This window comes from Carettochelys insculpta, chromosome 13 (assembly GCF_033958435.1).
Source record: "Carettochelys insculpta isolate YL-2023 chromosome 13, ASM3395843v1, whole genome shotgun sequence".
Taxonomy (NCBI): domain Eukaryota; kingdom Metazoa; phylum Chordata; order Testudines; family Carettochelyidae; genus Carettochelys; species Carettochelys insculpta.
The window spans coordinates 14,019,416-14,039,517 of record NC_134149.1 but is presented as its reverse complement, the minus strand read 5'-3'; the positions used below and the strand labels follow the sequence as shown (position 1 = coordinate 14,039,517).

The window sequence follows — 20,102 nt, the reverse complement described above, 5'->3', positions numbered from 1 at the left end:
TACATTACAGGGTAAAAGTACACAAAACACCAGATTTCATTGTGGGAGACCAGAGTTGACAATCCATGATGTGTTTTCACGACTGTGAATTTGGTAGGGCCCTACCAATGAGATTCTAATATTTATTTGCCCAAAAACAGACAAAACTGAAACACTTTAAATTATATTTTTATCCCTCAGTTTTAATGTTGCCTTGTTATTTTACCTACTTCCTCAATGCAGGGGACCCTACTCTATTTTACATTCTCATTCATGTTACACAAAGCTGCAGAAAGACCCCTATAATAATTACCTTGTTTTACAAAAAGACCATTGACTTCACCCCACTTTGCCTTCTGCCACAGAAAAACCAGGTAGCACCTCAAGGTATGCCATATTTTGGCATATTTTGTGCCAGTGAGTACATCTGCGCGTGAGTGGACAGCACCAGAATTACTCAGAGGTATACTTAGTGTGACTGCGTTAGCAGACAGATGAGATTCTCTCTTACCTTCCATGGTAGAGACTTGTACACTGATGACCCATTTCATCAAGGCACTTAAGCACATGCTTAATTTTAACCCGAGGCTTCTTTGTGTACGTAATATATGTGTGGCGGTTTTGTGTATTGGGGCAGCTCTCATATATGTGAGGCAAATGATACACGTGGGCAGTATATAGTAGATCCTGTGTTGTGTTGTGTTGCATTGTGATGTGCTATGTACACCGTCAGGTGATAATGAATAGGTGCAGAGGGACTGGGGGTGCAGTGTTTGTGAATGAGAGACAAGGAACAAGCATGCGGGAGACGTAGTGTGGGTGTGAGGGTGAGATGGCAAATGGAGGAGCAGGGATAAGGGTAGTGCTGTGAGGGATGGATGAAAAAAGGGGTGCAAAGCTGGGTGACGTGTCCATGGTGTAAGGCAGGTGAATGTGTAGGGACAGTACTGTGTGCAATACAGGGTGGGCGCTGTGAAGGGGGCAGAAGGTTCGTGGAGCTCTTGGGGGTCAGCGGATTCCCAGGTTGAGTGGGCAGGAAGGCACTACGCTGTGTGGGATGGATGGCAAGGGGCTGCGTATGCTAGGAGTGGGGTTGGTCTGTGGGGGGGGTGGATGTGCAGGAGAGCTGCGCTGCTGGGGAGATGGATGATGGGGGTGTCAGGAGAGCACAATGCTGGGGGGATGGAGGGAGGGCGGGGAAGGGGCGAGCTGCGGAGCATTGATAGTGGGAAGGAAAGGAAAGGGCTGAGCTGGGAGGATGGAAGAACGGCAGAAACACCCACGCTGGGGGAAGAGATGAGGGGAAGGGGTTGTGCTGAGGGAAGAATGTCTGGAGGGGGAGCGGGAGGGGAAGGGGAAGGGCCTGTGCTGGAGGAGGTCGGAACTGCTGGGAGCGAGAGGGCCTGTGCGGCGGGAGGGTTGGCAGGAGGGGGGAAGGGCAGCGAGGGCCGGTGCGGCGGGAGGGACAGCCGGACGAGGGGAAGGGAGAGAAAGACTTTCCCCGCCCCCTTGGAAGCCGCTTGGGCTCAGAACGCGGCCCCGCCCCCGCTCCTTGCGAACCAGCGATTGGGCGGGGTGCGCGCTGCTGGCCGGAAGAGGAAGTAGTTTCGCCCGCGTGTCCGTTGCTGCTGTCTCCTCTCTGCTGGGCCAGTCAGCCCTCTCCGCGCGGGGGCACCGGTGAGTGAAAGGGGGCGGGGAGCCGCCAGCGCCCGGAACGTACCCTGGGTGAGGAAGGAAATAACCCCCCGTCCATCGGGCTCCTCTGACGCCCCCCCGGGAGAAGGGTCCAACTCCCCTGCTCCAGCGGGCTCCTCTGACGCGCTGCCCTAGGACAGGGACCTAATCCCCCCCCCCACCTCCCCTCCGACGGGCTTGATCCTCCCCTGCCAGCTGGCTGCCCCGCGGGCCCCACTCCCCTTCCCCAGAACGAGGATGAAGCCCCCTTTCTTTCCCGTTGCCCCACGGGAGGGAAACCGGATGTCCCCGTATTCGGGGTTTTGTTCTCATATAAGCACCTATTTCCCCCCTCCCCTTGCGGTTCTTCATACTCGCTATCTGGTCATCCAGTAGCAGGTGCATACAAGTCATCATCTCCCATGGACGTGCCCCTGCACCACTTGCCTGCTGTTCCAGTGTTTTACTTCCGGGAGTCATGTTTGTCCAATGGCAGCCACACCTGTCTCAGTTCTACAAGATATTATCGTCAGACAGTGGGTCATAGTCCAGCTTGAACAGGACAAGGAACAGGCTGATGATCTTTATTCCTGAGCTCTTTCCACTGGCAGGACTGTTAATAACGCTGAGGTCTGAAAATAATGCATAGTACTAAAAAAATGATTGCCCCTGCTGCCCACAGCTGGGGAAGGAAAGTATTTGTGCTCTTATGCTAGGTAGTGCTTTCCTGGCTAGTATGTGGAGACCCACACAAGGGCTCTTCTGACTTTGGGGATCTCTGCTGCCCTAGCCTCAGAGGAAGTAAACTTTAATCCAGTAACTTCTGTAGGTTATATGCTTCCCTCTACTCCTGCCACCTGTGCCCCTTTTAACGGTCTAAAGGCTGTAACAGAGAATTTTAGTTAATCTGTGCATTTATCACTGTTACAAGGTCCTGTGTTCTGATTTTCTATATAAAGGTACTATTAACCCCTCTCCCCCAAGCTCTGTTAGTTAATCTCTTTAGGAAATAACCCCCTTGATTGTTTTCCAGGACACACAGCTGACACTATTCTGCAATTTAGCTCTTGAGAGAGAGCACTAAACCATTCCATCCTGTGCAGACAAGAGATTGAATGCAGATTTCTGAGCATAAAGACCTTGAGGGAAATACTTCTATGTTGTTATCCTGTACCTTAAATTAGCAAAAGTATTTTAATTCTTGCTTTTCCTTCCACAACAATATACAGGGACCAGCAATTTAAACTACTGTAGAGTGGGGAACTATAAATACAACTTAAAATTGAGAAACTTTTTATATTGTGAATCAAGAGTTTGAGAAAATTAAATCTTCACAAATTTTTTTCTATAACCTTTCACAGGCTGTCTTTTCTTTCTAGGGAAAAAATGATTTCCGAAAGCAGCTCTTTTGTGAAAGGTATGATGTTGGGAGGACTCTTCTGTGTATTTGTTACACTCCTAGGCCATATTAAGATGGGCCATGGGACTAAAGCACATCACCATGAGCATCATCATGTTCAAGCACCTAACAAGGAAGATGTCTTAAACCTGTCAGAAGGTGAGCGCATGGAGCTCAGCCATAGTATCCGTGTTTATTGTATCATCCTTGTAAAACCTAAAGATCTTGGACATTGGGCTGCAGTGAAAGAAACATGGAGCAAACACTGTGACAAGGCAGAATTCTACAGTTCTGAAAATGTTAAGGTGTTTGATTCTGTTGTTCTCAACACAGATGACATGTGGGTGATGATGAGAAAAGCTTATAAATTGGCATATGAACGCTATAAGGATGAGTACAATTGGTTCTTTCTAGTCCATCCAACTACATTTGCTGTTATAGAAAATCTCAAATATTTCTTGCTGAAAAAAGATGCATCACAGCCTTTTTATATAGGTCACACTGTAAGATCTGGAGAGCTTGAGTATGTAGATGGTGACGGAGGGATTGTCTTAAGTATAGAGTCCCTAAGAAGACTTTCTAAAATTTTTGAAGATGTTGATAAGTGCCCAGAACAGGGAGGCTTGATTTGGAAACTCTCTGAGGATAAACAACTAGCAGTTTGCCTGAAATATACTGGAGTATTAGCTGAAAATGCAGAAGACTCTGAAGGAAAAGATGTCTTTAACACCAAATCAGTAGGTGCTCTTATTAAAGAAGCAATGGCTAATCACCCTCAACAAGTAGTAGAGGGTTGTTGTTCTGACATGGCCATCACTTTCAATGGACTGACTCCCAATTATATGCATGTAATGATGTATGGTGTTTATCGGCTCAGAGCATATGGGCATACTTTCAAGGATGCACTGGTGTTCTTACCTCCCACAGGTTCAGACAACGACTGATACATATTCCATCTCCGAACAGTTACCATGTGGAACATGCAGTCAGCTGTTAACACATACTGTGACTTGCATGTATACAAGCTGGTGCAATTTTTGTATTTTGAGGGTATCTGTATTTTTTTGCACATCAGGGTTTGGTCATTTTAGTTGAAGGGGGGATTTTTTTTCCTAAAAATTTTATACAAAAATGTTTGACTCTTACCTGTATTGGAATGACAAATGGTAATGCTAAAACATTTGTGTGACAAGGACACAAGTTTGTAGGGGATGTTTGTATGTATATTTATAAGTGAAAACTCAGAGGAATCAATCTATTGTAATTTAAATATATTTTTGCAATATTTTTTGATTTTTTTTGAACTCTCCCATGCACTTCTTGAAAATCTTTATCTTTTTAAATGTACAAATAAATTGAAAATACAGATTTAGTATTAAAGTACAACTTTAAGGTGTTTTCTTTAGTACATGAAGTAATTTTTTCAGTGTTGTAGTTGATAGAAATGAGTGGACTGAATTTTTACATTTTCAGGAAAATGTTGCAGTATTAATATGAAGAAACCTAATCATCTTCATAATCCACTGAACTCTCCACTGCCTACTGATTGACTAAACACTTTTTCCACCTGAGAAAAACATACTTTTTCAGGACTCTGCACTGTTCAGGGAGGAGAGCATGTTCACACTCCACTAATTTCTGCAAGCTGAAATTAAGAAGCAGCATACAAATCAGTGCAGGAGACAGAGGGATCATGCCAGCAGGTGCCATCAAGCATGTTTTATATTGCTGTTGTACCTCCCTATCGGTGGAGGGCAGGGGGGGGGGGGTTAGAATCTTCATGTAAATCATTTGTTCTAGTAAGTCAGGACTGTTAGGACTGGCTGTTAGCAATTTAAAAACAAAAAAAGATGGCAGTGTACCTTGTAATATATTTTCCCTCAAACCAGTGAAGGCAAAATGAAAATATTTTTGTTTGCTATAAATCCCAGTCAAGAACTTTCTCCTTCTTTCCTTGCCCTAGTAGACATTACATATACTAAACATTCTTCATTGCTGTATTACTTAGTTTTTAGGTACAGTAAACACCCACCTTACTCATAGGTTGTGTGCCTGAGCAACTAACCGTAAGTCAAAGTTCATGTAAGTAGAGCCGGGTCCCCCATCATGGCTGCTGCTGGCTCCCTGCCCACAAGTGGCAGGCAGCCAAGAGCCCTGTGCAGGTTCCTGGCTCCCCACAACTCACTGGACCCAGGAAACCGACCAGCACTGCTGCAGATGGGCATGACTGCTCCCTAGCTTTTCCTAGCTGGGGACACCAGGGGCCAGAGGGTTTAGCAGCGCAGCTGCTCCCTGGCTTTCCCTAGCTGGTGGCTGGAGCCAGCAGACTGACTTTCTGTCTGGCTGATGCCCTTTGCTGATTTTGACTCGCATTAATCCAAGTAACAAGTCAAAATCATGTAAATTGGGGTTTTACTGTACTTAAATCTCATCCTCAAGGGCTGCGTCTCCATGGACAGCTTTTGTCGACACAACTTGCTGAGCATCTGTATAGTTAAAGTGCTCTGTCAGGTTTTTCAACAAACCACCACCTGTTCAGTCAGCAGTGTTATCCCTGTTCCTGATCAGCTATAACACCTCTGACCGTTTTGTGGATAGAGTGCCTACCTAGACACCTCTCAACAGAGAGGGCTTCTGGTTCCCTGGGCAGCCCTGTTTGCAGAGCTTCTGGTCAGCCATTCTTTTGTGAGAAGGCAGGGTAGTCTGGCTGCTAGGTCAGCAGAGCAGCTTGCTCTTTCTGATCTGCTTTTGTGTAGATGCTAACAGTAGTGTTGTGAAGGTTTCTCTGGCAAGTGACCTCTGGTGACAGAGGCTGCCCCTGTAAAGGTGACTAAGATGGCTAGTTGTGTGCATCACAGCTTGCACAGAAATAACTAGATTAGCAAGGCTAGAGGGAAGCTTTTTTGTGCATTTAGAGCTATTGCACACAGTGTGGAAGCTGTAATAAAGATGAAATTTTAATACAACTGAAATCAGTAGCCATTTGCAAGTGGAACAGAAAGATGCTGACAATTTCACTGACTGTAGTACAAACACATAGGGAAAAGGTTTTGTAAGCTAGACTGGCCAGTTACTAAAAACTACACTTAAAGGGTTTCTCATTCTTTACTGTTTCTATAGTTTAAATGACTATCCATTCTCACTTTTTTCAAAAGTGTTACTGTGACATTAAAACCTGTTCAGCTGTGGCAGAGTACAGAAAATTTTACCCAAATATACTTTGGTTACATTATCAAAATCTGTCAAAGAACCAGCAAAATTTGAAACTATGAAATATTTAAAACAAACTGGTGCAGCTCTTGGCTGATGTCATTTACCTCATCATGTGAGGTGTCCATTTTCAATAATACCTGTGTCTCTTATACTGCACTTCTGATCCAGGGATCTACTTTGTACATTAAGGAGCCGCTAGTAGGCACAGCAAAGATTCTCAACAATTGAATATGTTAAGAGCAAGTGCAACAAGTTGTAAGATTGTTAAAATTTATTTTAAGCTATCCTTTCAAGTTAAGTTCAAGTGTTCATGTATTTTCTAAACTTCATATCAAGATTCTTTTGAACTGTACCTATGGTCAAAAGAGACTAAAAGTAGACATCCCTTACTCAGCAGATCTCCTGATGTGTAATTCTCAGGCCATATAGTGGCAAGTAAGCTTCACTCCTGTTAAGAATGTGGTGCCACAGCTTGTGGGAAAGGGCTAGCTGAAGTAGAGTTTGAATTTACAATCCAGAATAATAGCAAATGCTACTTTGGAAATAGAGCAGAACTGAGCTGGAAGCTAGTGAGGCAGGAAATAAAACATACAGAAAATCACTGCATTTTAAATGATTGCAGTTGCTACAAGTCACCAGACTATAGTCCCCCTGAAGTCACAGCCCCACAGAAAATAGCACTATGAGCTGAATTGTTTCTATGTAGAATTGTTCTGTCCCACACTTTGCAGTTTCAAAAGATGTGCCGGGGGGTGGAGTTGCCACGAAATGTTGCTGGTTAAACAAACTGCTCTGTATTACTTAGATTCTCTACACATTTCCAATATTTTTGTGGAAGGGGTTGCAATATTTTACTGCACTCCTCTCCAGCAGAAGAGACTAGGCAATTTTAGTAGATTGCTGCATCAACCATTTTAGAGTTTCCATCAGCTTTTTTGGCAGGGACAGTCAAACAGGCATTTCCTTCACACTTTCATTATCGATGCGGATAGGCTAAAACTGTAGCATTGTCTAAGAAGAGGCGAGGCCTGGCGTACTAGTAGTAGTAATTTTAAATAGATTTCATTAACTTGGTCTATCACTGGAGATTCTTAAGCCAGTTTAAACTCACATATAGCTAAAGTAGTTAGGTCGAATAGGAAGTGTGTTCATACAGGGATCTCTCCAGATACTATTCCTTTCCAAACAGTGGCAGGGCAAGCAACATTACAGCTATTTGCTTTACATGAAAGCAACTTTAAAATTATACAAAGCACAGCCAGAAGTTGTTAAAGGTAAATTACTCCTTCCCTCATGCTGTAAACTGTAACCAATTCGCTTTCATTCCTTGTGTTATCAGCTTCCCTTGCTAAATAAGGGAAGGTTGACAATACTGTATGTTAAGATCAACAAATGCGGCACAGGAAAGAATTTTCTGTGCAACCTATTCTATAACAGGCCTAGTTTACTACACTGTTTCAGATACTTTGTAAAATTAAAGAAAAAATTCTGAATTTACTACCCTAGCACAAATTAAAGGCAGGTAATGTAATCCTATACACTGATGAGTTCAGAGAAGTTGTATTACCAAGCTTAGACTGCCATTTAACTGTTTTGGAATTAAGTGCGAGCACTATATTTGTATAGCTTTCTTTGTTCAGCAATGTTAGGGTAATGGCCACCCTATTGGTTAATTTAGTTTTGATTCCTTGGTTAGTGCAATAACTAGCTGGAACATCAGAATTCTGTCTTTCAAAAGTGAAACATTTTAACTGTGCGTTACCTGGAGAAATTTGCATGCTAGCGCTACCGTTAGGTAAAACATACTTCATATCCCATATTTGTAATAAATGTAAGGAAGAGATTTCTGTATCACTATTACTTGAATTTCAGGATCCCAAAATGTTGAAACAAAACACACACAGTCAGAAGCCCTTTGATACAAAATTAAAAACTGCAAATACAAATAAAAAAATTTACAATATTAATAAATTCTTCCAAAAACAAACCATGTAGTGTTATTACTCTGGGCATTCCATGGAGTGATACAGACCTCAAGACACAAGTTTTTATCACTTAAATGCAGAAGATGAATCCATGCAGGCAATCCCCATTTATTACTAATAACAAACAGCATGTGTGCAAGTGGTAAGTTGCACAAATAGAAGCCTAGCTGATATTCCTTTTAAAGTTTGGCCCAGGCATACTAATTTCTGGTTATATGATTTTCATCATTGTGGTTTGAGGTCATGGCTGTGTTGGACAATGAAAATTTTACAGCTCTCAAAAACCGAGAAACAAACAAACAAACAGAATAAGGAGCATGAGAGAAGGACCTGTCTGCAAATAGTATCACTGCAGCCATTTAAGATTTCCCCACTATCTCTATACGTGTCCATTGTATTGAAAAAGAGAATCTCACACATCCTGTAATAACTGATCATTTGAACAGCATATGCTGTGTTTCACGGTGATCTCATGTGTCTCACAATCCAGTGTTTATTTTAGTCTATAAATCCCAGAAATTAACTCCATCTTAAATAAATGGCAGTTCACCTGAGTAAAATAGTCAAACTGTTAATGTTGGATAATAAGTTAAATTAGAATTTGACACAAAATATATGGAGCACAGAAACATCCAGTTTGTATTTTTAAAAATGAGAAACTAAACATCTTTCTAGATTGCCTGTTATCAAAAGTAAATGCACTGACATTTTAGAAATTACACACACACACACACACACACAATGTATATCCTAGATTCAATTTAAATTACTGTGCTAGCAGAGAGCACAAATGTTACACCTGTTAGCATTCTCTCTTAGCAGGAAATATTCTACTCAATGTTCACATCTGATCTTTTTCATCAGATGTAATCTTCAAAACATTCTGACAACATAGGTTTAGGATAAAAGCTTAAGAACTGTAATAAAATCTAGAAAACTATTGCTGCTAACAGGACTTGAGCATTCACTTGATTTATTTAGCGTGGACACAAAACAAAATAAATTTGTACATTCAATCACATTAAAAACTAAAAGGAATTACAAAGCAGTCCATTTATTCTAAGTGCATTCCTTTAGGGTCACACCATTTCTTTTGCTTCACTTGTATGTCTTCATATGCCAAAGGCCATCATTTAAATAATGGATATTTTCAATACCAATCCCTTTGTTGACTTTCTCACTGTGGAAGGAAAAGTTAAAATGTAAAAGATAGGTATAACAGTTTTATTACCATATACCTACAATTCAACCCAAGCAACATTTTGGACTCATCTGCATTACAGTTTATAGTCACGTTGAGTTAAAGTCCATTTGACAGCTGTAGAAGAGCCTCTTTATGTAAGCTGACCTTAACTTTATATGTTCACTTTTAACTTAAGAAGTGTCTTTACAAAATAAAGTTCCAAGTACATAAATCTTGAATTAGGAATCAAACTTTATTGTTCAGATACACCTCACATCACAACCAGAAATATGACAAATCAAGTGATATGAAACTAGAAAAACGAACACTATCTACCAGAAAACGACTATCCAGTACTAAAAAACTAGGGATGTTAAAATGCTTAACTGTTTTAACGTGGGGCCTGCTGCAGCAGTGGGGTCCCACTGCCTAGCCCACCGGGGCCTCTGTGGGCAGGGCTGCTCCAACCCAACACTGCTGGCCACTGCCAGGATTCACCAGCAAGGGCTGGTTAATGGTATGTATGTTGGTGAGCCACACTTATTGATATGCTTACTAGTTAACCGTTTAAGAAACATCAACAAAAAATGTTGTAATTATATGTGACTTCAGTCTCACGTTGCTTTTGTCATCCGGTGGGCCTCCTCTCACTCAAAGTATATCATCTATACGCCTGCTGATTCTTCTCTCATATGCAAACTTCCATGGCATCTTAATTTTTCCTCCTGCTGGGAGGGTGGGTTGTGCAGTCTCCTCCAAAACTAGCTTTCTTATAATTTTAATGAAGCAGCAAGAGGTACTAATGACCTATGATTATCTCTCTTCTTCTGGATATCAGTTCTCTACTGAGGTAACACTTCATTTTTAGTGGCCTAGATTTCTTTCTTAATTTAGGACCTCTGCTCAACACAATGGTGTACCTACCAATCCAGGCTCTTTCTCCTCAGAATGCTAGGGACACATCACAGAACTAAACCTGTCATCTTCATAGCAGTGCAAAGTACCACCACCAGGCTACTCCTAGACAATGTTTTTGGCGTATTTTAACTTTAAACCACATTTGTGCTTCCCTTCCACCTATAGAAAATTAACAGCATATGCTGTTTCTAGACCTGGGAATCCTTGAATTTAAATAATTACCTAATGCCCTATGGTGTCAAAAGTCATTCAAACAGCAGGAATCTCCCAGTTATTATTCTAATTTGTAATTGTACCCTTTTGATGGAACCCTCAGTTATTCAACCAACTCTTCTATTACCCAAGAAAACTGCTTCACTTTCTTCTAAATTCCACTTAGGAAAATGACCAATCCGATGGCAAGCACCATGATATGTTGTCAGAGACCAAACACTTTGCATGAATCCAAAATTTGAGAGTTCTCATTCTAACTCTGCAACCAGCTCTGGCTGCAGGCAAGTCACAGAGGGACTCCATTCCCCAACCCCTCCACAAAAAGAAGATACCTACCTTTTTCAGGAGAGTTGAGAATTGCAAATAGTATTCTAAAACTATGCTGTTTTTAAATATGCATCCCCTTAACACAAACACCATAAGGAATTCAATTCCTGCCCAAAGCAGGATAAAAACAGTCATCATTTTAGATTTAATAAAAAAAAATTTTTTTTAAACAAACAGCAGCTGCTCCAAAGTGCAGAAATATCAAAAGCATCTCACTAATTCTAGGAACCTAAGTATTATTTTCAAAAGCCACTTAGGGCCGGGTCTACACCTCAAAATTTAGGTTAACTTAGCCACGTTATCTAGGGTCGTGAAAATTTCAGACCATGACACACACAATAAAGCACCCTTAATGCACAGTATAGACACCATTAAATTGATGGAAGAATTCTTTGCTGCAGTGCTACAACTGTGCCACTGCAGCATATTTAGGCAATGCAGACATTACCTTAGATACTAAGAAGCCTGAAGGCTGGTCTGCACTAACCGTAACCTCCCCAGTTTAAACAGCACTTGGTCAACTGAAAAATTCTTGATATGGAACTAGAAAAACAAACACCATCTACCAGAAAGACTATCCAGCACTAAGAACTAAGTATACTAACAGGTTAAAATGTTTTAACTTAGGACTTGCATAAAATGAATTGGATTGCCCACAGCAATGGAACAACCCTTCCATCACGGTAGTGCCTACGCTGTGTGAGTAGTGCAACCACAGAACTGTACCATTTTAAGTGCAGACGTGGCCTAATTCAGTAAGGTGTGTTAGTCATTAAGAGATAAAGGTTCTCCCACTTTCTTTTGCATCTGAAGAAACATCCTTTCTCTACCTCTTCCTCCTCCTCCTCCTCCCCCAGTAGCTTTTCACTTTTCTTCTCTCCCTTCAATGGGCTCCTAGGATCCAAGAGAAATTTTAGCTAAGATACCTAACCTCAGCAAGCAGGACTTTTCTGCATGGGAGGTGAACTAGAAATAAGACAAGAACAGAAGAGGAAAAAGGGCAAGTTGCAGAGCTAGGAGTATGCCAGTACGACTTACAAACTCCACAACATGAAAAAAGTTACCTCATCAGTGTGATGGACTTAAGCTTCTCATATTTCAAACTACAATTATCTCAGGATACTGAGTCCCATTAGTTAGCAAGTATTTTACACACAAATCTTTCTTTGAGACCTAAAATAAAACTGCAAACAAAAATTAAGCTGACACTCTCCATATTTCAGAGTAAGATCTATGTTCCCTTTAACTCTCACACACAACAGTTTGTAGTTTTGCAAGGGGAAAGGAAAAAAAACATCAAAATAGATTCTCTGTGCTTCTAAGAATGATTCAGCAGGAGGAATGACTGAATGAGTTCTGCACTTAGATGAAACACCAGCACAGCTAAACTGAGAAATCCGGCCTTAGAGCACTATCTTCTAAAATGCAATTAAGAATTGTCACAAGGGGGTGGTTACACAGCACTTTTAAAAATGACACTCACATGTCCTCAGCTGACATCTTCATAACTCCAACACACAGTGCATGTTGTTTTCCTTCTGCCATTATTGCCTAAAATGCACAGCTAAGGAATACAGGTGTTTGTTTTTAAAATGCACATTCCAGAAAAATAAAAATTAGGTCATTTAAAAACACCTCATAATCACTAAATTAAATTAACTCTTTTAGCGCTCTCAGGAGCCTAGTTCTTAAAAGTAACAGTACTCACAAGTGTTGTATTCTTTCACAATGTCTAACTGAACAACATGGGCCACAAAAACTAGTGCTCTTGGTTAAACAGAAAAAATATAATGTCTTAAACTACTGAATCAGTGTTCAAAGAAACACAACCAGGCTTTATTGCCTTTAAACAGCAGTGAAATAAAAAACATGTAAAGTTAAACTAACAGCAATACAATACTAACTGCTCTCTCTGTGCTTATTAGTGAAAGGTTATATCCCAACTATTCTTAAAAGAATAGCACACTGATTGAAGTTGTACACGTGAGCTAGTGCTCTAAACTACAAGGAAGCCAAAATGTTGAGGAATATAACCAATGACAGAATTGAAGCAATACTGAGACACCAATGAAGTTGTGACACAGAAAGTCTGAGCCAAAGGGTTCCCCTGTTCTTCACAAACAATTCCTAACTCAGGCCAGATAAACTCTTTATGCTGAGCACATTGTGTAGGGTATTTATCCATAAATAGTAGTGTGCAAACTATCAACTGAAAGCCCGTAACTTGTGAAGATTTCCAACAACTGTGAGATGTAATACAGGTAATATGTAAGGAATAATGTACCTATACAGAAAGGAGGCTTTATGGGCTTCAAGTAAAACAAAGTTTAGTCACTATATAGTCTCAGTAATGACCCATTCGGGCATGGGGAGTTGTCAACATGCCATGTTTGACTAGTGATGGGATACAAGGCTCAATTGTTTAACCTTGTGCAACACAGACTTAGAATAGGAAACCAGCGGTAAAGAGACAGTCAAAACCAATTAAAACATGAAAAAGAACATTACAACAGAGCTTTACCATGACCATGAAAAGAACCAAAAGCCTGTTTTCAGTATATCAATGTAAGGAAGAACACGCTGCTTCCATTCACTGAATAGAGTGCTTTCATGAACAATTTGAATCCTGGCTACTGAGGAACCACTACCATGCACTGCAACAGACTGAACTTGGATGTGGGGGAAGTTTATTGAATAGGAAAGGTAGTTTACAGATTAGCATTTGAGAATTTTGTTCTGTGTCATAAGCACTTGTTTCTACCACACATTCTTTTTCTAGAGAGATCATTATTCTCTCTCAGGATAAAACAAGAGTAGTGTTATTTAAGTGTTCACAAGTACCTTAAAGGAATGCTAGTTTAAAGTAAAACTAGTAATTGGGGAATGGTGCACCTTTGGGGGCATAGGATTAAATTCTGTGAATATTCAGTGTCGGGGGCTAGATATCACAAAGAGATGTTTCAAATGGATTTGTGAACTAGGGTGCATGTGTTGTTAGCTACAGTCAAAGGAAGGACTGAAATAATCCCAGAGGAGAGTACATGAGTGGCTGATGGGTGCACAGCATCAGAGAACCACCACCCAACTACCACAGACTCTTTCTCCCCTTTTCCCCCCACTAGAGACGGGGTAACAAAATAAAATCACAGTTCTGGGTTCCTCAAAGACCGCCACATAAGTCAGTTGTACCATCTTTCATTGCTAAGGCTAACGACGACACATGCAAACTAACAGCAGCAGCAACAAAATAGAACATTTGAGATCAGCCAGTTTGAATCTGCAGATTGTTTCACTTTCACTAAATGGAGAAGCAAGACCAGACACAGGAATGCTTGTCTCTTCAGACTCAGCAGAGTCCATCACAGGCACAAAGTAAAATACTGGCTCTACTCAACTGCAAGAGTTCCTCTGACATCAGTAGTGGGACCAACACTACATCAATATACAGTTGAGCAAAGGTCTCAACTGATTTCTTTGTATTTACTTTTGTGTGGTCAATTACATCTCTCCTTCCCAGTTTCCTTTTATGCTCATTTGGATGATTTTAATGTAAGGCCTAGCTGTTAATCTAAATATAAATATTTCAGTGAACAAAACAGTGCAAATAAGCACTTAAATAAGCATTACAGAGAGCACTGTATTCTTTCATTATGTTCATTTTGGTGCATAGAACTACAGAACAATCTTCGCGGTACACAAGGACCTGAATTCCTGTCCCTCACTGGCTATTACAGGAAGGGCCCTGGAAAAGCAGGCTAATTCAGAATAAACCACAAATAACTGAAAGTACAGTGGCACATCTGAATATAAATGACAAAGAAGGATACAACAACTGTATCAACAGCAGCAGGATAAAGTTTCGCTCCAGGAGAGGTCAGGCCAGGACACATTATATTCGCTCCACTAAGTACAAATTTAATGGCTCCTTTATCAACCTGCTGGTGCGGTAGAATAAATGGATCTAGGAGTGGGAAGGGAGGGAAAAAAAATCATAATTTACCACATTGCACAAGGGATGCTGACAGGCATCAATACTCCATGCAAATGACTCAGTAATATACCTGCACGATCTAAATCAGGTTAAAAACAACAAAACAGATTACAGGTATCATGAATTTAGTTTACAATGGCAGGAGATTTATCATCACCCGGTCAGTTATCTGGAGGCTATGCTGTTGGGCAACACCATCTCCAAAGGATAAGAGCACTGTCTCCACAGTGCTTATCCACCACTGATCCAAAGAAGACAACTTTCAAAAACATTTAAGTAATTTAGTAGCCCAAGTCTTACTGAGTTTCATTGGGATTTAGGAACTTTTATTAATGTTATCCTTAGGTACCAAAATAATGTAAACAAATAGGGAGAACAAAGAGCAACAAATAAACAATCCAAAGGGGGTGGATGGGTCAAAAATATGTTTTGTAGCACCAGAATAAGGGAGGCTGGAGGGCTAAGGAGCTAAATACATATAACAAGGACATTTACATGATAACCACATGTAATTATTTAAAAAAAAGATCAAAAGGAAATATTAAGTGGAACCATGGGATATAACATGACGTAATAGGATAAAACAATTTAGACTGAATATCAGGACAAGTATACCAGAAGAACTGGGGGGGGGGCGGGGGGCGGAAATCACACTTAAGAACAAGACTGTACATATCATTACAAAAATGCTGTAGGAAACACTCCCTCATTAGGAGCAGAAAGAACCAAGTTCACAGCTCACAGATTGGATCTATTTTGCTTTTATTTATGGCAGCTAGGTACAAGTGGTATGTTTTGTTTCATGTAGTAATTACAGAACCCCATTTGAGTTTCACTCATTGTTTTGCCCAGCTCCTAAAAGACTTACATTTGTGAAGTAACCTTAGTGTTGGGTAAAATGTCCCTTCTCTTTGCCTGAAGAACAGTAATTCTCCATTTACTGTGAGGATTTCTATATGTTCATGACTGCAAGATAAAAAAGTTGTTGTAATAGCCAATTAATACTTTTGGGTACTATACCTGAGCATTGCACTTTGTACTACGCAGTCTCTCCTCCATCTCACCATTTGTTGCAGAAATGGAGCATTCGTACTATATCTGAGCATTTCACTTCATCCTACTCAGTTTCTCCTGCATCTCACCATTTGTTGCAGAAATGAAGCATTCAAACAAACTTTTGGTCACTAGTTTCCTTACTAAGCTTATATACCTAGTTCCTCAGTATTTCCACCATAGCAACAATACAAACAAGAGGCACAGCCTTTCAGTCACTATGGATTTGCTCAGTTTTTTTTCCAAAATTCGCATTTGATAATGAAGTTCAGTACAAATGTGTGTGCTGCGTAAAAAAAATTTCATCAGTTAAGTGACAGTAGGAAAGCCAAATACAGTGAAAAATACACACAACCTCATAATAGACCCTTCTCAACCCCACTTACCCAAGCATAGATAAAAGATTTTTAAGATTTGTACACAGAGAGCGTGTATGTACATAAAAATATATTCTCAGGGATAATTATTCCCCATAATGCCAATCGTGAACTAGGTGACTGAACCATCATTCAGATGAGGTTCTGAAATTGCTTTCCAAAAGCAGAGTGAAGATGGATTTTTTGATCTAATCTTAAATCCTTAGATGCACTCGCATCAATTCAAGAGAAAAAAAATTTCTCAAAAACAAAACAAAACAAAAAGTCAATTTTACTGGGACACAGAAGAGTATGCAGGATGTAAACATCAAGGCAATTTGGAAGCAAAGTTTACAAGAAGAAAAACTTACCATCTTACTATTTTGACTGGGTCTTTCTTTGGCATAATTTGGTTAAGCCATGGTTCAATACCAGGAAACTGATCTATTAGCTGGTTCTTAATACCCTTAATAACCGATGTCTTCAGCTGGATGCAGTTGGATACGTTCTCCTTTTCATCAAACCTGACAAGTTACAAAACAGACTTCACCATCTGCAATATCCCAGTATCACTATTTTATGTTTTAAAAGAACGTGTAATTTAGGTATCAAATATCTGGCAGTATTGCAGTTGTGTATCTTTCACAAAAGTTTACAATTTAATGCCCACATGTACTACTCACAAAAACATACATGGATATCTACATACAGTAGACACCTGACTCACATGGAGGTTGCATTCCTGCACAACCCCACCTAAGTCAAATTTCACATTATTGGGGGGGGGGGGGGGAAGAGCCAGGAAACTGACCAGGACAGCAGTGCTGGACAGTTTCCTGTCTCCTGTGAGCAGAAGGGAACTAGGAGCCAGGCTCCAGCAACCTGCTACTCACAAGAGCCAGAAACTGACTAGGGCTGCTTCACTAATTGGTTTCCCAGCTCCCCTGAGTGGTGGGCAGCCCAGAGCCAGGCACCAGCTCCCCACCACTCAGAATCACGTTAACCCAAGATTTGCACAACCTGAATGCACATATCTCAGGGTTCTACCATATCTCATAGAACTGAAAGGGACCCTGAGAGGTCATCAGGTCCAGCCCCTGCACGCACTGTAGGATCTATCACCATCCCCGACTGATTTTTATTTTTGTTTTTTAATCTAATCTGCCCCAAAAATCTTGAAATGCCCCCTCAAGGATTGAGCTCACAACCCCAGGTTTACCAGGCCAATGCTCTAACCACTGAGCTGACTTTCTTCTAGACATTTTTCAACTGATTTTGTAAAGGAATTACATTGTCTATTATGTAATACCACACAATTTACAACATTCCAATGGCAATTAGAACAATTTAGATGCAGGATGCTTGCTTTCACAGCAAGCAAAACCCAAAATTCAAAAGTCAGTCCCCTTGAAGTCAACAATACTCTCCATAAGCACAAGGGTCTTCCCCAAAGGATAGATCCTGCTCCACTAAAATCAGAGTCTTTCCATTAATTTCTAATTTTAGGGCTTGATTCTGTTCCCATTGAACAACTTACACTATTGGGGCCAAATTTATCGCATTCAGTTTCAATAATACAAGTTACTACTTTTTCCTGGGTTATGTTAGCTTTCAGAACCTAAAAAAATACATTTTCTCACTGCTGTGATACATGTATGTTACTCACCTGGTTATTGCTTCAGTACATAAGAATATGTTTTAATAACTCTAAAACCTATTTAAAATAGCCTTTTTAATTAATTTATTTAGATTTAGGACACGCAAAAGGAACAATTTCAAAAATGAATTATGCACATTAGCCCAGATGTTAGGTGCTTTAACAATGCCACTGATCTACTATATTAGGAATCTATTTAAATGCAAAGTTACAAAATCTGCCAATGAACATGTTCTCTGGCACTGCCTATATGACAGGGGATTGTTGACCTAAGTTACACATTCATGTAGCTGAAGTTGACATATGTAGATCTGTTTACCAAGGTAACTTCACCAAAAAAAAGTCAAGAGCTGATGCTCTCCCACCGATTCTGTTTACTTTTCTCATTCTGATGGAGTACCAGAGTAGACAAGAGTGCACTCAGCTACTGATTTATCACATCTATACTAAACGCTATAAAAATGGACTTCTGCTGGATGGGTCACTGCCCACTGATCTAGCCTGTATTAAAGACGTGCACTCTGAAATCTGCTACAGGTTGAACCTCTAGTCTGGAACACTCATCACGTAACATCCATAATCTGACATGATTTTAATTAGCCTGATGACTGTTTATCATGGGTATGGCCAAATTTCCCCAAGGTCCCTTAATGTTTGTTTACCATCACCCGTCTGGCCTCTCAGTTTTCTGTGCTGTTGTTTAGCTGTAATTGACCCCTAAATGTCTTCTAAGAGACCCGTAAGCAGTGGAAGTGTTGGTAATGCCATCAGACAAAATTGACCTCCCATAGTCTGACAAATCATCTTCATCAGTAGCGGTCAGGTCCTGAGAACGTGGGACTAGACAGGTTCGACCTGCAGTTAGAAGATAGCAGCATAAAAGCCTTATGAATGAGTACTAACGTTTAGGCTATGTTTATGCTAAAGGGTTTTGTCAGCAAAATGACCATATTATGTATTCTTATTTGTATCAGTTACTGGACATTTTCATTTTCAGAGAATCACAGGATTGTAAGACTGAAAGGGACTTCAAGAGGTCATCTAGCAAAGTTCTGTCACTGTTTTCATAGCTAGACTAAGCATTATCCTAGACCTAAATTTTATCTTTCAGAATAATATGAACTTTTTGGAAGTCTTGACAGACTAATTGTTCGGCAGCATTCATTTTGCAATTACATATTACTACAGAAAAGCAGAAATGCACAAACTACAGCATTATAAAGAGAACATCACATTTACAACATGGAATGAAATTGTGACGAATCAATGTGCATTTCATACCCTACGTGACTGAAATCCAAGCCAACAAACACCAGCCAGGCCCATGTGCTCCCTCTCACAGTATGGCTGATCCCTTCGAGTGGTCACCGCTAGCTAGCGCCGTGCTCACCCCTTTCTCTCCCCCTCCCCCCCCCCAAGGAAATAGGGACGAGTGCGCGGGGGGCGGGAGGCCTGTGGTGAAGAGAAGCGAGGAGCTGAGGGCGCGGGCACATGAGCCCACGTCGGGCCGCGGGAACGGTCTCTCCCAGGTGGGCGGCTGCCCCAACATTTCGGCTGTAGGGGAAAGGGCCAGCGACGCAGCAAGAGGCGTCACGCGGCGCATGGCGGGGAAGCGGCGCAACCTGGCCCCACGAAGGGCTCCCCCAGCTGAGCCCCGCCGGGGACACCCGCACCTACTTTTTGAACATCTTGGGGGTGCTGGGTGCCGGCCGGAGAAGGCGGGCGGGTGCCTCGAGGGCCGCGCGGACAGAGGGGCTAGAGACGGAACTAGCATCCACGGGCTCCCTGGCTCTCTCACACGAGGTCCCAAACCTTCCGCCCGCCTCAGCCGGAAGCTGGCGCCCTTTACGGCATTGTCGCACCGCACCATAACAACGAAAGGCGCCTGCCAAGCGGGTCGCTACGGCTCCAGGTCGCCCACGCGCGGCACTGTCTCTCGCGCATGCGCTGGACCAGTGCGGCGCTGCCGGCTACTTTTAGGTTGTGGCTGTGAGGAGGGAATGCCCCGCCCCTCCCCCGCAGGTTTTCGGTCCCCCCGCCGGCCCTGTTCAGTCAGGCGCTGAGGCTGAGCCGTAGCGTCCTCCAGACCTCGGCTCGCCCCCGTGCCCCGACGCAGCCCGCTCAGGTTCCCCTGGCCTGTCCCATTGGCCGGCC

The 20,102-nt window shown here is 41.6% G+C and overlaps 2 protein-coding genes across 4 annotated transcripts; one reads left to right on the top strand and one right to left on the bottom strand.

Moving 5' to 3' along the window:
- Positions 1-1,580: 1,580 nt before the first annotated feature.
- Positions 1,581-4,513, top strand: C1GALT1C1 (C1GALT1 specific chaperone 1). Of its 2 annotated transcripts, none has more exons than XM_075007842.1 (2): positions 1,581-1,656; positions 3,033-4,512. In XM_075007842.1, exon 2 carries the CDS (start codon positions 3,040-3,042, stop codon positions 3,994-3,996), a length of 957 nt encoding a protein of 318 aa, XP_074863943.1. In that variant the 5' UTR covers positions 1,581-1,656; positions 3,033-3,039; the 3' UTR covers positions 3,997-4,512. The 2 variants fall into 2 exon arrangements, with proteins under 2 accessions (XP_074863943.1, XP_074863945.1); XM_075007844.1 differs by having other exon boundaries at positions 1,600-1,656; positions 3,015-4,513.
- Positions 4,514-9,194: 4,681 nt separating this feature from the next.
- MCTS1 (MCTS1 re-initiation and release factor) lies at positions 9,195-19,786 on the bottom strand. 2 transcript variants are annotated; one of them, XM_075007845.1, is made up of 7 exons: positions 19,626-19,786; positions 18,731-18,803; positions 16,663-16,815; positions 15,751-15,848; positions 14,719-14,852; positions 12,375-12,442; positions 9,195-9,430 (listed from the first exon to the last, which is right to left on the bottom strand). In XM_075007845.1, the coding sequence occupies exons 1-7, from the start codon at positions 19,720-19,722 to the stop codon at positions 9,349-9,351; spliced, it is 705 nt and encodes a 234-aa protein (XP_074863946.1). In that variant the 5' UTR covers positions 19,723-19,786; the 3' UTR covers positions 9,195-9,348. The 2 variants fall into 2 exon arrangements, with proteins under 2 accessions (XP_074863946.1, XP_074863947.1); XM_075007846.1 differs by lacking the exon at positions 18,731-18,803 and having other exon boundaries at positions 19,626-19,768.
- Positions 19,787-20,102: the final 316 nt, after the last annotated feature.